Below are 19,865 nucleotides of genomic sequence, written 5' to 3' on the forward strand. Positions count from 1 at the left end.
ATTTTAAGAAATTGTAATAATTCTAAAGCTCATGTAAAAATAAGGAAGATACTAATGTTTTAATCTTTTCCATTTTTATGCGCTCCCGACATTTGTGATATTCTAATAGAATGATCTATTGAATACATGAGTTTTTACCAGCAAAAGCGAACGACTGCTAACAACGAAGCATAAAGGTAAACAGCGCAAAAACATGGAAAATGAATGCAACTTAAGTATTGTATGTCCATCGTTGCATAGGTTTGCGATAATCCTTCTTCACTACAGCATGCATGAAGACAAGTTATACATGTTGGACCAATGAATTGCAGTCTGTAAAGTGTCATTCATGATGTATTAGATATGTAAGTACTTACTGACTAAGGAAACCGATTGTCAACAATGTTAGCAAACAAGTATAAAGATAAACAGGGAAAACAAGGAAAATATGCAGCTTAAATATTGTATGTCCATCGTTGCACAATTGTGATAAAACCCTCTTCACGAAATGCAGTCACGTTATATATGGGACAACTGAATCACGGACATGACAGTGTCATTTTGTGTTAAGTTTGGCGCATGTTGCCGTCGTGATTACTTAGATTCGGTTTCATGTTTACTATTTTACAATATAATTTTTCATTTAATTACTTTTTATATTGCCATATTAGGGCACATCAAAGTATTAAGAAAAATGAAAAACAATTAAGACAATTAATACAAAATAAAAGATATCAGAATTCAAACAAATTCAAACTCGAGATCATCGGTTTCCGATATGCGTCAAATCCGAATTTACGCAACAGAATTCATAAAAACAAAATATGCGAGTGCTGCCGGTGATACTTGTATCGCTGTCGTGGCTGTTGGTTTGAAGTGCATATCGTTTTCTTTGTTTCCGTATAAAGGCAAGAGTCACTTTACTGTTTCTTCGTCATTTTAAGAAATTGTAATGATTCTAAACCTCATGTAAAACTTAGAAAAATACTAATGTTTAATCTTTTCCAGCTTTATGCGCTCATGCGACATTTGCAATGTCATAACCGAACGATTTATTAGATACGTGAAAGCACCAAAAGCGAACGATTGCCACCAATGTTAACAAAGAACATCAAGGCGAACAACGCAAAAACATGGAAAATGAATGCCACTTTAATTATTGTTTGTCCATCGTTGCATACGATTGCGATAAAACTTCTGTAGTACATGTATGTAGTCACGTTATACGTGTAGGGCGAATGAATTGTAGCCATTTCAGTGTCATTCCGTCTTAAGTCTGGCGCATGGTGTCGTGGTGATTACACTTTATATTGACCATTTTGTAATTGTTAATATATTTTTTAAATTATTTTGTTTAATTACTAGCAACCTCTGTCCGCGGGCTTCGCCCGCGATATTATGTGTAGAATTAAATAAAAACACATTTTACCCCTTCTCACCCGTTAGGGGTGGAATTTCGGAAAACCCACCCTTAGTCCGAATTTACGCAACAGAATTCATAAAAACAAAATATGCGGGTGCTGCCGATGATACTTGTGTCGCTGTCGTGGCTGTTGGTTTGCAGTGCATATCGTTTTCTTGCGGTGTATCCGTATAAAGGCAAGAGTCACTTTACTGTGCTGGAAGGCTTGATGAAGGGTTTGGCCGATAAAGGACATCAGATTGACGTAATCAGTTCGTTCCCACAGAAGAAACCCTACCCGAATTATACCGATATCGCAACATTGCCAGTCCATTTATCAGTATTGAACAATGTGACATATGAATTTATGCTGCAAGTACTTGCGAGCTCGAATATAGGAAAAAGTATTGCGACAGTATTTGGTAATGATATTTGTGAAGCCCATCTGGGGAATCCGGTAATACAAAAACTGGTGCGCGATTCGCCAAAGGATCCACCCTACGACGCGATGATTATGGAGGTACGATATTTTGATGTATATTCTCACAAAATACTTTTCAGTTTTGTAGTGAGCAACAAATTATTATCGTACAGAAAAACAATGGTTCTTCCAATTGTGTAACAATGAAAGAAATATGTCCATCCTTTATTTGTATAATATGTTTTTTTTTCATATAGCTGACATAAAACGTTACTTCAGATGTTAATTGATATACTGGACCCCTGATTTTGAAATGTATGGATTTCACTGACGTTTTTCCGGGGAATATCCGGCGAATATTGAATCTGTATTAGAATTTATAAATTGCCGAACCGATTGTTAGTTTAGTAGTTATTTTAATTTGCAAAACCACCTAATGTTTCTCAGATAGCCCGCTAACTTAAATTTATTTTGTATATATCAGGTATTCGGTGCACATTGCTTTGCCGCCATCTCCAATTTTATAAATATACCTCTGATTGGAGTCAGCACAACGTCGATGTTTCCATGGCTTCATGAATTAATCGCTCAGCCCGAGAATCTGGCCTTCACGCCGAGCAGTTGTATAAATTTGCAAGTTCCCATGAATTTGTGGCAACGTACATACAATGTCTTCTCCTTTCTCTATTGCAAGTTGTATTTCAACTATCTCACGAGACCACAAGACGATATAGTGAGGAGGTACTTCGGGCCGAACCTGCCTAGCATCCGGAATATGAACGTGGCACTGATCCTCATTAACTCTCACACCGCTGTGAATGGGATCCAACCGATGACACCTGCTCTCGTCCCAGTAGGCGGAATCCATATCCGAGAGGACGATTCACCGTTACCGCATGTATGAAAATCCTCTCGACATTTGTAGTTGTGACTTCTGCTCGCCTACACATTATCACTAATGAAATTATTAGATAACACTCGGCAAGCTTTGATAACACCCTTGTCTACTTCTCTCTCACTTCTCGCAAATTAATGATTAACAATGACACTGCTCTGCAAATCAAGGATAAAATTAACATGGGTCAATCTATTCCTCGAAATGTTTTGAGGCTCACGTAATTTATATTTGGAAAATAGAAGAGGCACAAAATCGAAGGGATCGCGAAAATTTGCAGCGCGATTTTTATCATTTTCCACTTCCAGTATGCACTTAATTTTGATTTATTCATCTTCCATATGATGTCTTTTACGAATCACAGAATAGCCGTTCTGTTAAATATCTTGTGCTTAATTGTTCCATTAGTTTTCGTTAGTTCTTTAATTTTTAAACTGTGAGGATAAAGCAATTGACATGAGACGCAAGAGCATTTAATCCTTTTTTTTAAAGGACTTAAGGAAATGGATGGACGATAGTAAAGAGGGTTTTGTGTTCTTCAGCTTCGGTTCGATGGTGCTGATCGAAACGTTTCCGCGCAAAATTTTAGATGTCTTTTACACTTCCTTAGGCAAAATAGCACCGATACGGGTTTTAATTAAGGTATGGAACCCGGAGAAGTTGCCACCTGACTTACCTAAAAATATCCACACGTCTGCTTGGATGCCGCAACTTAAAGTATTAAGTAATTCACATCATTTATATTTCGTCAATTATGTATATATATTAATTAAAGAAACCAAGCCCATATAATGCAATATCATATACACTATAAATTGTTAAACTTGCCACACGCAATTACTATTTCACAAAGGTTGTGAAATGCGCAAATTGTGCTTTAGTCAGATTGTTTAGTACAAAGACCGTCTAAATATAAATCTAAGTATAAATGTTCTAGAACATCCAAACATAAGAGCCTTCATCAATCACGGCGGGCTTTTGGGCACTCTGGAAGCGATCGCTTATGGTGTTCCCATGATTGGCATTCCACTATTCGCCGATCAGTTTAGTAACGTCGACGCGTCCGTCGCAAGAAAGATCGCTGTGAAACTAGACGTCCAAAAGATGACTGAGGAAGACATGGATGCAGCCTTGAACGTTATCTTGCACGATCCGCGATACATGTAAGAGAGTACTTATTATTTTATGTATTAGCAAACATAGAAACAGGTACGACAACTTGTCAGCAACATATTATTACTAATTTTATATCTCGCGCTTCTTACATTCTGAGTATGAAGAATCAAATTGTATAATTTGCTATACACAGTTCACTAGTTTTTGTCTAATTTAAGTTCGAGCATATTTTATCATTATCTTGCATTCGCGTGTCTTGTCGTCACTTTGTCTTTTCTCGATCTTCTGATTGCTATCAATAATGTGATCCTTCTTTGCTTTTTAGGGAGAACATTAGACATTTGTCACAGAGATTTCACGATCAGCCGCTGAGCCCTATTGACACCGCAACTTACTGGATCGAATATGTGATTAAATACGGCGACGATGTCTTGCGATCGCCCGCAATGGATTTGGCCTGGTGGCAAATATACCTCATCGATGTGGCCGCGTGTCTGTTGCTTTGCGCGGCAGCCATTATTACTCTTGCGGTGTTCATCGTACGTTTTGTGATGAAGATGATAAATAGAAATCAACACAGATTGTTACAGTCGAAGAAGACTAATTAGTTGCGTTATTTCGAGAGAAATATTAGAAAAAAAGAAACAACATGTCATGATGCATTGAAAGCAATTACATTTCAGCTGAGTGAGTTTAGAAATTATAGTAGTAGAAAAATGTGTCCTAGCAATATGTTCATATAATATAATATATACTTTTGCAAAAATACAAAAGTAGTAGAAAATTTCAAAAGCACTAATTGTTTTAAATGTTTTTCACTCTAGTAGAATGTTTTGCCTTCCCGACATGTGAAGTAGCAATAATCTAATAAACGGTACTTTTATTTATACGTGCTTTGCAAATGTAGAATTTAATACATGTTATTACACGTATTAATATAATGTATTACTATAATAATATAGTTTTAATAAATAAAATATCCTGATAACGTTCAAAATAAAACGGACAATTAAATTTTATGTACAAAAATAAGCAATAATATATATGAAATAAAATCATAGAATTCTAATAAAACTTCAAATAAAATAATTATTGTGAATTAATAAGAATTTCGTTATATTCGTTATGTAAATATCGTTGTAATACCTGTAATCATATGAAATGGCGTTCTTTGCAATAATAATTTGTCAACGCGTCAGCAGTTGCATGTAAATACATTATCGCAGTATATATTTACAGCCAGCAAAACTTTGACACCGAAATTCAATGCTAACGCATATCAAATGCAGCATATCTTTTTACTGAGCAAACTGTGTGTCGCATAATTTATACGATGCATAATGTATACACATAATTTATAAAAACTTGCATTTGACGAAAAACTGATAGTAATAATTCTGCCTGTCTGCCGAGATTGCGTTGATAAATAAATAATAATAACAAGTACAATTGCCTCAAACAGTTAGTTATGAGAGATAATTGTTTAAGGTGACATAATCTCTTTTAGCGCGATGCACATATCTGCATACAAAATCCGGTGGTTCTGTTAACAAAATGTTAACAGATTTTACAAATTGTTCCTTGCGACTACATATATTGTGATTTATGTTCAACGTTGCGTACTACGTTGCTCCATTTTAACGTTAGTATAACTTCTTCCATTGAATTTTTCAACTGTGATATCGGCCTTTTAGCAAAAAGAAGTATTCCAATTTCCAGTTGCATATAGTATCCTCCGTCATCATCTTCGTCATCATCAAGAATTTGTAATAAGTTTAAACCTGTAGAAATAAGACAGATACTAATATTTTAATATTTTCCATTTTTATGTACTCACACGTGCAACCTAATCGAACGATCTATTATACAGGGTGTCCGGCATGAAGCGGACCAACGCTCGTGAGCTGGTAGAGCACAGTGAACTGAAAAGAAAAGTCCTGTACCACTTTGCAATTTTCGCAATAATTATCGAGTAATTAATTATTAAAAATTATCACATTAAGCCGGCCTACCGCCAAATGTAAGCGCGCGGCGAGATGTGACCGCCTAGCGATCGTGGTTGCTAGGCGCGCGGGGCGGTAGTTTGTTACAAGCGGCAATGGCGCACAAATGCAAATGTTATACCTATATGTGAGTGCTTCGTAAAAGCGAACGATTGCCAACAATCAACAAAAGTAACAAAGAAGCATAAAGACCAACAGTGCAAAAACAGAGAAAACAAATGCAACTTAATTATTGAATGTCCATCGTTGCATACGATTGCGATAAGCCTTCTTTACTACGTCATGCATGTAATCAAGTTATACACGTAGGACCAATGAATTACAGTCAATACAATGTCATTCCGTCTTAAGTCTGGCGTATGTGTCGTCGTGTTTGCTCAGCTTCAGCTTTATATTCACCATATTGCAATTTTCAATAAATCTTTTTTTATTTAATTAATTTTTTATATTGCCATGTTAGTTCGACCATCAAAATATTAAGAAAAACAAGGGACAATTAAAAAAATTAATACAAAATAAAAAACTGCAAAATTCAAACAAATTCAAAACTCGCGATCATCAGTCTCCCATGTGTGTCAATTCCGAATTTACGTAACAGAGTTCATAAAAACACAAAATGCGGGTGCTGCCGATCATACTTGTGTCGCTGTCGTGGCTAATGTGCAGTGCATATCGTTTTCTTGGGGTGTTTCCGCAAACAACCAGGAGCCGCTTTGTCATCCTGGAGACCGTGATGAAGGGCTTAGCCGATAAAGGGCATCAAGTCGACATAATCAGTTCGAATCCACAGAAAAAACCCTATCCTAACTATACCGATATCGCAAAATTGCCACTGCCTCAATTCTTCTTGAACAATATGACATATGAATTTCTGCGACAAGCAGCGGGCCCGAATCCAACAAACATTATCGCGACAAAATTTGGTAATTATGTTTGTGAAGCCTGGCTGGGAAATTCGGTAATACAAAAACTGGTACGCTATCCGCCACAGGATCCACCCTATGACGCGATGATTATGGAGGTACGAAACAATAGTTTGGTGTATATTATAACAAAATACTTTTCACTTTTGTAGTAAGCAACAAGCAATCTAATTTTCACTGTAGAGAAACCCAATGGTTCTTCCAATTGCGCGTAATAATGAAAAAAATATGTTCACTCTTTAACTGTACGTTTTCTTCTTATAGTTGAAATAAACCGTTAGTTCTCTATTTAATGTAAACTGATATACTGGACCCCCGTTCTTGGAATGCATGCACTTCACTGACATTTTTCCGGCAAATATCGTTGAACCTGTATCATCATTTTATAAATTCTCGACACTGATTGTTAGCTTAACAGTATTACTAACTTGCAAAAACAACTAAAGTGTCTCAGATTACTCACTACCATAAATTTATTATGTTAATATCAGGTATTCAGTGCGCATTGCTTCGCGGCCATCGCCGAATTATTAAATATACCTCTGATCGGAGTCAGCTCGACGTCGATGTATCCATGGCTTAATGACTTAATCGCTCAGCCCGAGAACTTGGCCTTCGTGCCGAACAGCTATGTAAACTTGAGAGTTCCCATGAACTTTTGGCAGCGTACATACAATGTCTTAAATACCCTCTACTCCAAGTTGTACTTCAACTATCTCACGCGATCACAAGACGATATAGTGAGAAAATACCTCGGTCCAAAGTTACCAAGCGTACATAAGATGAATTTGTCGCTGATCCTCGTCAACTCTCACATCATTCTGAATGGGATCCAGTCGATGACACCTGCCGTCGTTCAAGTAGGCGGAATCCATATCCGAGAGGACGATTCGCCAGTGCCTCACGTATGAAAATCCTTCCGATACCTGAGTGATGTCGTTTTTATTTTTACTCTGCGCGTTACCGCTAATAGAACTATTGAATGACACTCGCAATCTCTTGTTCTCTTCTCTCTCATGCTTCTTACATCAACAAATATTAAATAATTTACAAATATCAATAATACTGCTCTGCAATACAAGGATACAATTGTCATTAAGTGAGTCAACCTATTCCGCAAAATGTTTATGACTAATGATTTGCATTTGAAAAAGAATAGAAGAGGAAGGAAACTAAGAGATAGTGAAAACTTGCAGCGCGATTTTTATCATTTTCCAGGTCCAGTGTGCACTTAATTTTGTTTCATTCATTTTCCAACTGATGTCTCTTACAAATCAGAATGGCCGTTCCGTTAAATATCTTGTGCCTAATTGTTCCATGGTTTTCTTCAATTTTTGTTTAAACCTTAGAACATATATACATGTTATATATATGTTCTAAGGTTTAAACTGTGAGAAGAATAACAATTGGCATGAGTCGCAAGAGCATTTAATCCTTTTTTTACAGGACTTAAGGAAATGGATGGACGATAGTAAAGAGGGTTTTGTGTTCTTCAGCTTCGGTTCGATGGTGCTGATCGAAACGTTTCCGCGCAAAATTTTAGATGTCTTTTACACTTCCTTAGGCAAAATAGCACCGATACGGGTTTTAATTAAGGTATGGAACCCGAAGAAGTTGCCACCTGACTTACCTAAAAATATCCACACGTCTGCTTGGATGCCGCAACTTAAAGTATTAAGTGAGTCACATCCATGTTATTCATATTTAATCACTTATGTATTGTATTAAGTAAATAAAACAAAATTATGATGTAATCTTATATATATATATAATATTATATTATATATTATATATATATAATCTTATATATATATATTAAAAGTTTTCTATATTATATATATTATATCTTTCTAAACTTCCCACATGCAACTACTGTTTCACATACAATTTATGAAACACGCAAATTGTGCATTTGGCCAGATTGTTTAGTAGAAAGTACAAAGACCGTCTAAATATAAATCTAAGTATAAATGTCCTAGAACATCCAAACATAAGAGCCTTCATCACTCACGGTGGGATTCTGGGCACTCTGGAAGCGATCTTCTACGGTGTGCCCATGATCGGCATCCCACTATTCATCGATCAGTTTAAGAACATGGAAGCATGCGTCACGAGAAACGTCGCTGTGAAACTGGACGTCCATAATATAACTGAGCAAAACATGGATGCAGCTTTGAATGCAATCTTGCACGATCCGCGATACAAGTAAGAGAGTACTTACTATTTTATGTATTAGCATACATAAACACAGTTACGACAATTTGTCAGCAACATATTTTTAATTTTATATCTCGCGCTTCTTACATTAAAAGTATGAAGGATCAAATTGTACGATTTGGTATTCACAGTTCGTTATTTCTTGTCTAACTTGTAAGTTAAGTTCGGGTATATTTTATCATTATCTTGCATTCGCGTGTCTTGTCGTCACTTTGTCTTTTCTCGATCTTCTGATTGCTATCAGTAATGTGATCCTTCTGTTTAGGGAGAACATTAGACATTTGTCACAGAGATTTCACGATCAGCCGCTGAGTCCTGTTGACACCGCAACTTACTGGATCGAATATGTAATTAAATACGGCGACGATGTCTTGCGATCACCGGCCATGGATTTGGCCTGGTGGCAATTATCCCTCGTCGACGTGGCTGTGTGTTTTCTGCTTTGCGCGGCAGCCATTATTACACTTGCGGTGTTCATCGTACGTTTTGTGATGAAGATGATAAATAGAAATCAGCACAGGTTGTTACATTCGAAGAAGACTAATTAGTTGCTTTAATGCGAGAGAAATATTTTTAAAAAAGAAACAACATGTCATGATTCATGGGATGCAATTAAGGTACAGCTGAGAGATTTCGCGTATAAATTATATTAGTAGAAAAATGTCAGTCATCATATGTTCATATAATATAATATATACCTTTACAAAAATACAAAAGTAATAGAAAATTAGAACAGCACAAATTTTTCAAATGTTTTTCACTCTAATAGAACGTTTTGTCTTCTCGACATGTAAATTAGCAATAATCTAATAAACATCGGTACAGTTATTTATACGTATTTGACAAATGTAGAATTTGATACATGTTATTACATGTAGTTTTAACAAATAAAATATCCTGATAACGTTCAAAATAAAACGGACAAGTAATTTTTATATAAAAAGCAATAATGTATATGAAATAAAATAATAGAATTCTAATAAACTTTAAATAAAATAGTTATTATGAATTAATAAGAATTTCGTTATATTCGTAATGTAGGTGTTGTTATAATACCTGTAATCAAATAAAATGGCGTTGTTTGCAATTATATTTTGTCAATACGTAAACATTTGCATGTAAATACATTATCATTGCTCGCTTGCAGCCAGTCATCGATATCAAAACTTCGACACCGAAATTCAATGGTAATGTATTAAAATGCAGCAAACAGTGTGTGTTGCATAATGTATACATATAATTTATTATAAAAACTTGCATTTGACGAAAACTGTGTTCAATAAATTTGCATGTCTGCTGAGAAAGCGTTGATAAATAATAATGACAATTATAATTGCTCCAAACAATTTCTTAAGAGATATAATTATTTAAGGTGACATAATTTATTTTAGTGCGTTACATATACCTGCATACAAAATCCGCAGGATCTATAATAAAATGTTAACACAGTTTACAAATTATTCCTTGCGACTGTATATTGTGATTTATGTTTGCGTACTACGTTGCTCCATTTTAACGTTAGTATAACTTCTTCCATTAAATTTTTCAATTGAGATATCGGCCATTTAGAAAAAAGAAACTTTAAGAAATATTCCAATTTCCAGTTGCACATAGTAACCTCCGTCATAATCTTCGTCACCGTCACAAATGTGTAATAATTGTTAACCTTGCAGAAATAAGACACGTACTAATGCTTTGGAATTTTCCATTTTTATTCTCTCACATTTGCAATATCTTAACCGAACGATCTATTAGATATGTGCGTGCTTACCAGCAAAAGCGAACGACTGCCAATAATGGTAACAAAGAACCTTAAAGCAGCGCAAAAACAGCGTAAAAACATGGAAAACTAATGCTGACACATTGTATATCCATCGGTGCATAATTGTGATAAAACTCTCTTCACTATATTATTCAGTCACGTTATATAGGTAGGACAAGTGAATCGCGGACATGACAGTCTTATTCCGTCTTAAGTCAGGCGCATGTTGCCGTAATTGCTCAGCTTTGACTTATTTAATATTTTACAATATACTTTTTCATTGAAGTATTTTTTATATTAAAGAATTACGTCGAACATCTGAATATTACCAAAACTGAAAAATAATTAAGAAAACTAATACAAAATAAAAGACAGCAGAATCCAAATAAATTCAAAAAACGTGGCCATCAGTCTTCTATGTGTGTCAAATCCGAATTTACGCAACAGAGTTAAAAACAAACATGCGGGTGCTGCCGGTGATACTTGTTTCGTTGTTGTGGTTGCTTTGTAGTGCACATCGATTTCTTGTAGTATTTCCGCCAGTAGGCCAGAGTCACTTTAAAGTACTGCAGAGCCTGTTGAAAGGTTTGGCCGATAAAGGTCATCAGATCGACGTAATTAGTCCGTATCCACAGAAAAAACCTTATCCGAACTACACTGATATCGCAAAATGGGCAACGCGTGAGGCAGATATAAATATGACATATGAATTAGTGCAAATACTAGGGGGTTCGAATTCAGTAAAAAATATCGCGACAATCTTTGGTAACAATATGTGTGAAGTCCATCTGGGAAATCCGGTAATACGAAAACTGGTGCGCGATCCGCCGAAGCATCTACCCTATGACGCAATGATTATGGAGGTACAAAATATTTATTTTGGTGTATATTCTCACGAAATACTTTTGAATTTTGTAGTGAGCAAAAATCAACTGAATTTTCACTGTAAAGAAAAGCAATGGTCCTTCCAATTGCTAATGAAAAAAACGTTTACTCTTTAAATGTATATAATACAATATAATAATAAAATAATTTTTTATTTTATTTAATAAATAATTTTCCGACGAATATCGATGAATCTGTATCACAATTTATAAATTCTCGATACTGATTGTTAGCTTAACAGTACTACTAACTTGCAAAAACAACTAAAGTATCTCAGATTACTCGCTAACATACATTTATTCTGTTAATATCAGGTATTCGGGGCACACTGCTTTGCAGCCATCGCCCATTTGCTAAATATACCCCTGATCGGAGTCAGCACGACAACGCTTTATCCATGGCTTAATGAATTAATCGCTCAGCCCGAGAACCTGGCCTTCGTGCCGAATAATTGTCTGAATGTGGAGTTTCCCATGAACTTGTGGCAACGTACGAACAACGTCTTCTCCTTTCTCTACTGCAAGTTGTACTTCAACTATCTCTCGAGATCGCAGGACGATTTAGTGAGGAAGTATTTCGGGCCGAACCTGCCGAGCGTGAGGAATATGAACCCGGCGCTGATTCTCATCAACTCTCACATCGTTCTGAATGAGATTCAACCGATGACACCTGCCGCCGTCCAAGTAGGCGGAATCCATATCCGAGAGGACGATTCGCCAGTGCCACACGTATGAAAATCCTTCCGATATCTGAGTGATGCCCATTTCCACTTTTGCTCTCCTACGTGTTATCGCAAACGAAACTGTTGAATGATACTTGGCAACTTCTTGTCCTCTTCTTTCTCGCGCTCCTCATAAATATTAATGACATTGTTCTGCAGTACAAGAATAAAATTATCATAAAATGACTCAATCCATTCCGCAAAATATTTTGCGGTTCTGCATGATTTGCATGTGGAAAATGGAAGAGAAACGAAAACAAGAGATTGCAAATACTTCTTTATCATTTTCTAGTTTCAGTGTGTATTTAATTTTGTTTCATTCATTTTTCAACTGATGTCTCTTACGAAACAGAATGATCATTCCGTTAAATATCTTATGCTTAATTGTTCCTTGATTTTCTTAACTTTTCGTTTAAACTTTTGCAAGAAAACAATTGTCATGAGCTGCAAAAATATTTAATAAGTCATTCTTTGCAGAACTTTAAGAAATGGATGGACGATAGTAAAGACGGTTTTGTATACTTCACCTTTGGCTCGATGGTTCTCATCGAAACGTTTCCGTGCAAAATTTTAAATGTCTTTTACGCCTCCTTGGGCAAGGTAGCACCTATGCGGGTTTTACTGAAGGTACCGAATCCGGAGAAATTGCCGCCTGGCTTACCCGAAAATGTTTACACATTCTCTTGGATACCGCAGCTTAAAGTATTAAGTAAGTTACATCGTTTATACTGAAAAAATTATAAAAGTAAACGGAATAAAATTATAATGTAATCTTACACGAAGATACATTATAAAAGAATTATAAATGTGCAATATTAAACATTTTTGGACTTGCCATATACAATCATCGCTACATATAAATTTTATCAATCACGAAAATATTATATTGCTAGAATTAATTTCGGAAAAGTGCAAAACCGTCTAATACAAATTCAATGTTCTAGAACATCCAAACATAAGAGCCTTCATCACTCACGGCGGGCTTCTGAGCACTCTGGAAGCGATCGCCTATGGTGTGCCCATGATCGGCATGCCACTTTACGCCGATCAGTTTAAAAACGTCGACGCATCCGTCGCAAGAAAGATCGCTGTGAAACTAGACGTCCATAAGATGACTGAGGAAGACATGGATGCAGCTTTGAACGTTATCTTGCACAATCCGCGATACTTGTAAGAGAAAACTTATTATTTTATATATTAGCATACATAAAAAAAGGTACGACAACTTGTCAGCAACATATTATTATGAATTGTACATCTCGCGCTTTTTACATTATAAATATGAAGGATCAAATGGTACGATTTACAGTACGTTTTACAAATTTACAGATATCTGCAGTTCACTATTTTTCGTCTAATGTAAATGCGCACATATTTTATTTTACTTTCGTGTGTCCTGTTTTCATCGCTTTGTCTTTTCTCGACCTCCTGATTGCTATCAGTAATGTGATTCTTCTTTGCTTTTTAGGGAGAACATGAGAAATCTGTCGCAAAGATTCCATGATCAACCGCTACGCCCTATTAATACCGCAAATTACTGGATCGAATACGTAATTAAATACGGCGACGATGTCTTGCGATCGCCCGCAATGGATTTGGCCTGGTGGCAAATATACCTCATCGATGTGGCTGCATATCTTTTGATTTGCGTGGCAGCCATTATTACTCTTGCGATGTTCATCGTACGTTTCATGATGAAGATGATAAATAGAAATCATCACAGATTGTTACAGTCGAAGAAGACTAATTAGTTACGTTACTTCGAGAGAAGTATTAGAATAAAAGAAACAATATCATGTAATGATTCATGGGAAAAAATTAAACTTTAGCTGAGGGATTTGTGTTGGAAATTATACTATTAGAACTATTTGTTCCATTATGTGCTAATATAACCTAATATAATATATATATTTACAAAAACACAAAAGTATTAGAAAATTACGTAAGCTCAAAGTTTTCAAATATTTTTCACTCTAGTAGAACGTCTGCATTCTCGACACGTAAAGTAGCGATACTCTAATGAACAGTACTTTTATTTATACATGTTTTGCAAATGTTGAATTTAATACGTGTTATAACATGCAGTTTTAACAAATATCCTGAAAAGATTCAAAATAAAACAGACGAGTAAATTTTATAACAATAAAGATAAACAAACAATAAGTAGTGTGGAAAAAAATAATGGAATTCCAGTAATACTTCAAATAAAATGATTGTCGTGACTCAATACGACTTTCATTATTGTAATACCTGAAATGAAATGAAATAACGTTTTTTGAAGTAATAGTTTGCGTCAATGCGTCAGTATTTGCATGTAAGTATATTATCGCAGCTCGTTTACAGCCATCAATATTGAAATTTGACTTCGAAATTCGATGATAACGCGTTAAAATGGGACATATGTTTTTAACAAACATAACATGTGTTGCTACATAAAGTATTGGATTGGAGCATTGGATAAAAAACTAATATTTTTGTCATTAATAATTTTGCATGTCTATACTGTAACGAGAAAACGTGAATGATGATTGGTTAATGATGATTACAATTATGATTACTCCAAACAAATCGAGGTAATTAACTGTGGGAGTTAATTTAAGATGACATAATCTCTTTTAGTGCGATACATATAACTGCATACAATATCCATAGGATCTATAATACATAATCTTACGAAGCAAAGTTTACAGATTACTGCTTGTGGCTGCATATTGTGATTGATGTTGTTTAACATTGTGTACTATATTGCCATGCTGTAACGTTGATATAAATTTTTCTCAAATTTTTCAATTGAGATATCGGCAATTTAGAAAACATTCAGTAAATATTTCAATTTTCAATTGTATCCTCCGTCATCATCTTCGTCATCATCAAGAATTTCTAATAATTTTAAAACTTATAGAAATAAGACAGGTACTAATGTTTTTCCATTTTTATGCGCTCACACTTGCAATATCATAACCGAACGATCTATTAGATATATGTAAGTACTTACCAACTAAGGAAAACGACTGCCAATAATGTTAGCAAACAAGTATAAAGACAAACAGGGAAAACAAGGAAAATATGCAGCTTAAATATTGTATGTCCATCGTTGCACAATTGTGATAAAACCCTCTTCACGAAATGCAGTACGTTATATATGGGACAAATGAATCGCGGACATGACAGTGTCATTGTGTGTTAAGTCTGGGGCATGTTGCCGTCGTAATTGCTTAGATTCGGTCTTATGTTTACTATTTCACAATATACTTTTTTATTTAATTATTTTTTATATTTAAGAATTACGACGAACATCTAAATATACCAAAAATAAAAAACTATTTGGAAAAATTGACAAAATACTCGACAGCAGTCCAATAAATTCAAAATTCGAGATCACAGACTTCCATGTGTGTCAAATCCGAATTATATTCCGTTTGTCTAATTATCAGTTTGTGTTACCAATAAATGGTCTTTTGTTCAATCACTATTGGCACGCTTATTTCCAACAAAACCAAAAGATGCGGGTGCTGCCAATGATACTTGTTTCACTGTTGTGGCTATTGCTTTGTACTGCACATCGCTTTCTTGTAGTAGTACCGCCACTAAGCCAGAGCCATTATATTATGCTGGAGAGCCTGATGAAGGGTTTGGCCAATAAAGGTCATCAGATCGACGTAATTAGTCCGTATCCACAGAAAAAACCTTATCCGAACTACACTGATATTGCAAAATGGGCAACTGAGGAATATGTAAATAATGTAACATATGAATTTGTGCAAGTACTAGCGGGCTCGAATCCGAAAATTTTTGCGACATTATTTGGTAGTAATATTTGTGAAGCCCATCTGGGGAATCCGGTAATACAAAAACTGGTGCGCGATCCGCCAAAGGATCCACCCTACGATGCAATGATTATGGAGGTACGAAACAATAGTTTGGTGTATATTCTCACAAAATACTTTTGAATTTTGTAGTGAGCAACAATCAGCCATATTTTCACCGTAGAAAAAAAAATGGTTTTCTTCAATTGCTAATGAAAAATATTCTTTAACTGTATAATATGTTTTTCCATATATTTGATGTAAAATGTTACTTCTGATGTAAATTGACGTACTGGATATCTTTTTTGTTTCTGGAATACACGCACTTTACTGACATTTTTCCGGCGAATATCGCTGAATCTGTATCACAATTTATAAATTCTCGATACTGATTGTTAGCTTAACAGTACTACTAACTTGCAAAAACAATTAAAGTATCTCAGATTACTCGCTAACATACATTTATTCTGTTAATATCAGGTATTCGGGGCACACTGCTTTGCAGCCATCGCCCATTTGCTAAATATACCCCTGATCGGAGTCAGCACGACAACGCTTTATCCATGGCTTAATGAATTAATCGCTCAGCCCGAGAACCTGGCCTTCGTGCCGAATAATTTTATGAATGTGGAATTTCCTATGAATTTGTGGCAACGTACATACAATGTCTTCTCCTTTCTCTACTACAAGGCGTACTTCAACTATCTCTCGAGATCGCAGGACGATTTAGTGAGGAAGTATTTCGGGCCGAACCTGCCGAGCGTGCGGAAAATAAAGCTGGCGCTATTGCTCGTCAACTCTCATATCACACTTAGTGAAATTCAACCGATGACACCTGCTGTCGTCCAAATAGGCGGAATTCATATCCGAGAGAATGATTTACCGTTGCCGCATGTATGAAAATCCTTTCAATATCTTTGGTTAGATGCCGTTTTCATTTTTGCTCTTTTACGTGATACCGCTATCGAAACTATTGAATGACACTCGGCAATCTCTTGTATTCTTCTCTCTCATGCTCCTCACAAATATCAATGACACTGCTCTGCAATATAAGGATAAAATTATCATAGAGTGAGTCAACCTATTCCGCAAAATGTATGCGATTCGCATAATTTGCATTAGGAAATAGAAGAGGAAGAAAACCAGAAGATTGCGAAAACTTTTAGTGCAATTTGTATAAGTTTCCAGTTTCAATGTATTTAATTTTGTTTCATTAATTTCCTAACTGATGTCTCTTACGAAACAGAGTGGACGGTCCGTTAAATATCTGGTGCTTAATTGTTCCATGATTTTCTTCAGTTTCCGTTTCACCTTGTGAGGAGAAAATAATTGGCACGATCTGCAAGAGTATTTAATAAGTCTTTCTTTGCAGGAATTAAAGAAATGGATAGACGATAGTAAAGACGGTTTTGTGTACTTCACCTTCGGCTCGATGGTTCTCATCGAAACGTTTCCACGCAAAATTTTAAATGTCTTTTATACCTCCTTAAGCAAGATAGCACCTATGCGGGTTTTACTGAAGGTACCGAATCCGGAGAAATTGCCGCCTGGCTTACCCGAAAATGTTTACACATTCTCTTGGGTACCGCAACTTAAAGTATTAAGTGAGTCACATTGTTCTTACTTAATCAATTACATACTATGTTAATTAAACAGAATAAACTTATAATGTAATTTCACACAAACATACATTATAAAGGCATTTGAATTTGCAATATTAAAACTTTTTGGACGTGCCACATGCAATCATCGCTACATATAAATTTTATCAATCACGGAAATATTATGTCTTTTGCTAGAATTAATTTTGGAAAAGTGTAAAACTGTCTAATACAAATTCAATGTCCTAGAACATCCAAACATAAGAGCCTTCATCACTCACGGCGGGATTCTGAGCATTCTGGAAGCGATCGCCAATGGTGTGCCCATGATCGGCATGCCACTTTATGCCGATCAGTTTAAAAACGTCGACGCGTCCATTGCGAGAAACATCGCTGTAAAACTGGACATTCAAAAGATGGCTGAGGAAGACATGGATTCAGCATTGAATGCAATCTTGCACGATCCGCGATACATGTAAGAGAGTATTATCTTATTATCTTATGTAGTAGCATACATACAAATAATTACAATAATTTGTGAGCAGCATATTATTGTTCATTTTACATCGTGTTTATTGCATTATAGATATGTGATACGATCAAATGATAGAATTTGCTATTCATAGTTCATTATTTCTTGTCTAATTTAAGTGCGTACATATTTTATCATTATGTTGCATTCATGTGCCTTGTTTCCATCATTTTTACTTTGACTTGATGTCTTGATCGCTATTAGTAATGTGATTGTTATCTGCTTTGGATTTTAGGGAGAACATTAGAAATCTATCGCAGAGATTTCACGATCAGCCGCTGAGTCCTGTTGACACCGCGAATTACTGGATCGAATACGTGATTAAATACGGCGACGATGTCTTGCGATCGCCCGCCATGGATTTGGCCTGGTGGCAAATATGCCTGATCGATGTGGCCGCGTGTCTTTTGCTTTGCATGGCAGTCATTATTATCGTTGCTGTGTCCATAATGCGTTTTATAGTGAAAATGATGAATAGAAATCATCGCAAGCTCTTACATGCGAAGAAAACTACTTAATTGTATTAATACTTAATAATTACTTAATTGTATTAATTCTAAAAAAGTATTACGAAAAAAAATATATAACACATAATGATTCAATGGTAGCAGTTAGTTTAAGCTACTGAATTTCTATTAGAAATTATATTTTCTAACAGAAAGAGAAATAGAAATATAATTTCTAGCAGATAGGGTATAATAGTAGTACTTGTCATATTTGTTAGTACTGAAACATTTCAAGGAACATTATAGGAGGCATAGGATTTTTTAAAATAGTTTTTAGTATAGCAGAATTTACTGCATTTTTTGCGCGCAAAGTAGCGTGGAAAATCTACTAAATAATATACTTTTACTTAAATTACTTATTCTTATAATTTTAACAATCATTGAGTCGTATAAAGTAAAATAATAGAATTCAAGAAAATATTCAAATATAATGGTCATCGTGAATCAACAATAACCGCAATTGTAATCTTTCAGTAAAAGAAATTCGCTTCCTTTGTATTATCAACGCCAAAATTAGCATTTCGCCATTTTGTCGCAGCACGTTTGTATCCAGCCGACAATATCAAAAATTTGACTTCGAAATTCGGATGATAACACAGAACAATGGAATGTATGCGGAGCAAATAGTGTGTATTGCCATGTAATTTATAAAAAGCTGCAGACGAAAAATTATAATAAATTTGCTTGTTACAGTGTGACAAAAAATATTGCTAAGTGATGGTGACAATTACGATTGCTCCGATTTATCGAGGGAGGTAATTGTTTAAAATGACATGATCTCTGGTTTGGGCTACATAGACGATATTATGTCGTCTTCTGATATCACTTTGCTATTTGAGTTACAGAATAGAAGTAAGATATACTTACAGAACAAAAATAAGATTTAAGAACAGAAGAAAAAAAACAGAAGAAGGCTGTAAATCCATAAAAAATTATAAATTATACATCCACTCTTAATTTTGTTTCCCTGAGATGCTTATGATCGGGTTAAGCGTTTTTTGCTGTGAGGCGCATGTGAAGCGGCGAAATATCTTTCTCGCACATTAGATTTATCATGTTCTAATAAATTATTATTTGCACTATGCGTCTATTAAAA

The 19,865-nt window shown here is 35.2% G+C and overlaps 2 protein-coding genes across 2 annotated transcripts; both read left to right on the forward strand.

Annotated features, from left to right (window-relative positions):
• The first annotated feature begins 1,381 nt into the window (after nucleotides 1-1,381).
• On the forward strand, nucleotides 1,382-4,810 carry LOC105274871 (UDP-glucuronosyltransferase 2C1). Its single transcript, XM_026968127.1, has 5 exons — nucleotides 1,382-1,901; nucleotides 2,287-2,700; nucleotides 3,190-3,421; nucleotides 3,635-3,860; nucleotides 4,139-4,810. Exons 1-5 carry the CDS (start codon nucleotides 1,491-1,493, stop codon nucleotides 4,419-4,421), a joined length of 1,566 nt encoding a protein of 521 aa, XP_026823928.1. The 5' UTR covers nucleotides 1,382-1,490; the 3' UTR covers nucleotides 4,422-4,810.
• A 1,170-nt stretch (nucleotides 4,811-5,980) lies between these two features.
• On the forward strand, nucleotides 5,981-19,849 carry LOC105275000. The gene is made up of 17 exons (XM_026969612.1): nucleotides 5,981-6,837; nucleotides 7,231-7,644; nucleotides 8,186-8,417; nucleotides 8,719-8,944; nucleotides 9,222-9,503; nucleotides 10,104-10,143; nucleotides 11,108-11,581; nucleotides 11,918-12,331; nucleotides 12,802-13,033; nucleotides 13,269-13,494; nucleotides 13,793-14,074; nucleotides 15,397-15,455; nucleotides 15,607-16,229; nucleotides 16,611-17,024; nucleotides 17,503-17,734; nucleotides 17,981-18,206; nucleotides 18,499-19,849. Exons 1-17 carry the CDS (start codon nucleotides 6,433-6,435, stop codon nucleotides 18,779-18,781), a joined length of 5,064 nt encoding a protein of 1,687 aa, XP_026825413.1. The 5' UTR covers nucleotides 5,981-6,432; the 3' UTR covers nucleotides 18,782-19,849.
• The last annotated feature ends 16 nt before the right edge of the window (nucleotides 19,850-19,865 follow it).

The sequence above is a fragment of the Ooceraea biroi genome, chromosome 1 (assembly GCF_003672135.1).
Source record: "Ooceraea biroi isolate clonal line C1 chromosome 1, Obir_v5.4, whole genome shotgun sequence".
Classification (NCBI taxonomy): domain Eukaryota; kingdom Metazoa; phylum Arthropoda; class Insecta; order Hymenoptera; family Formicidae; genus Ooceraea; species Ooceraea biroi.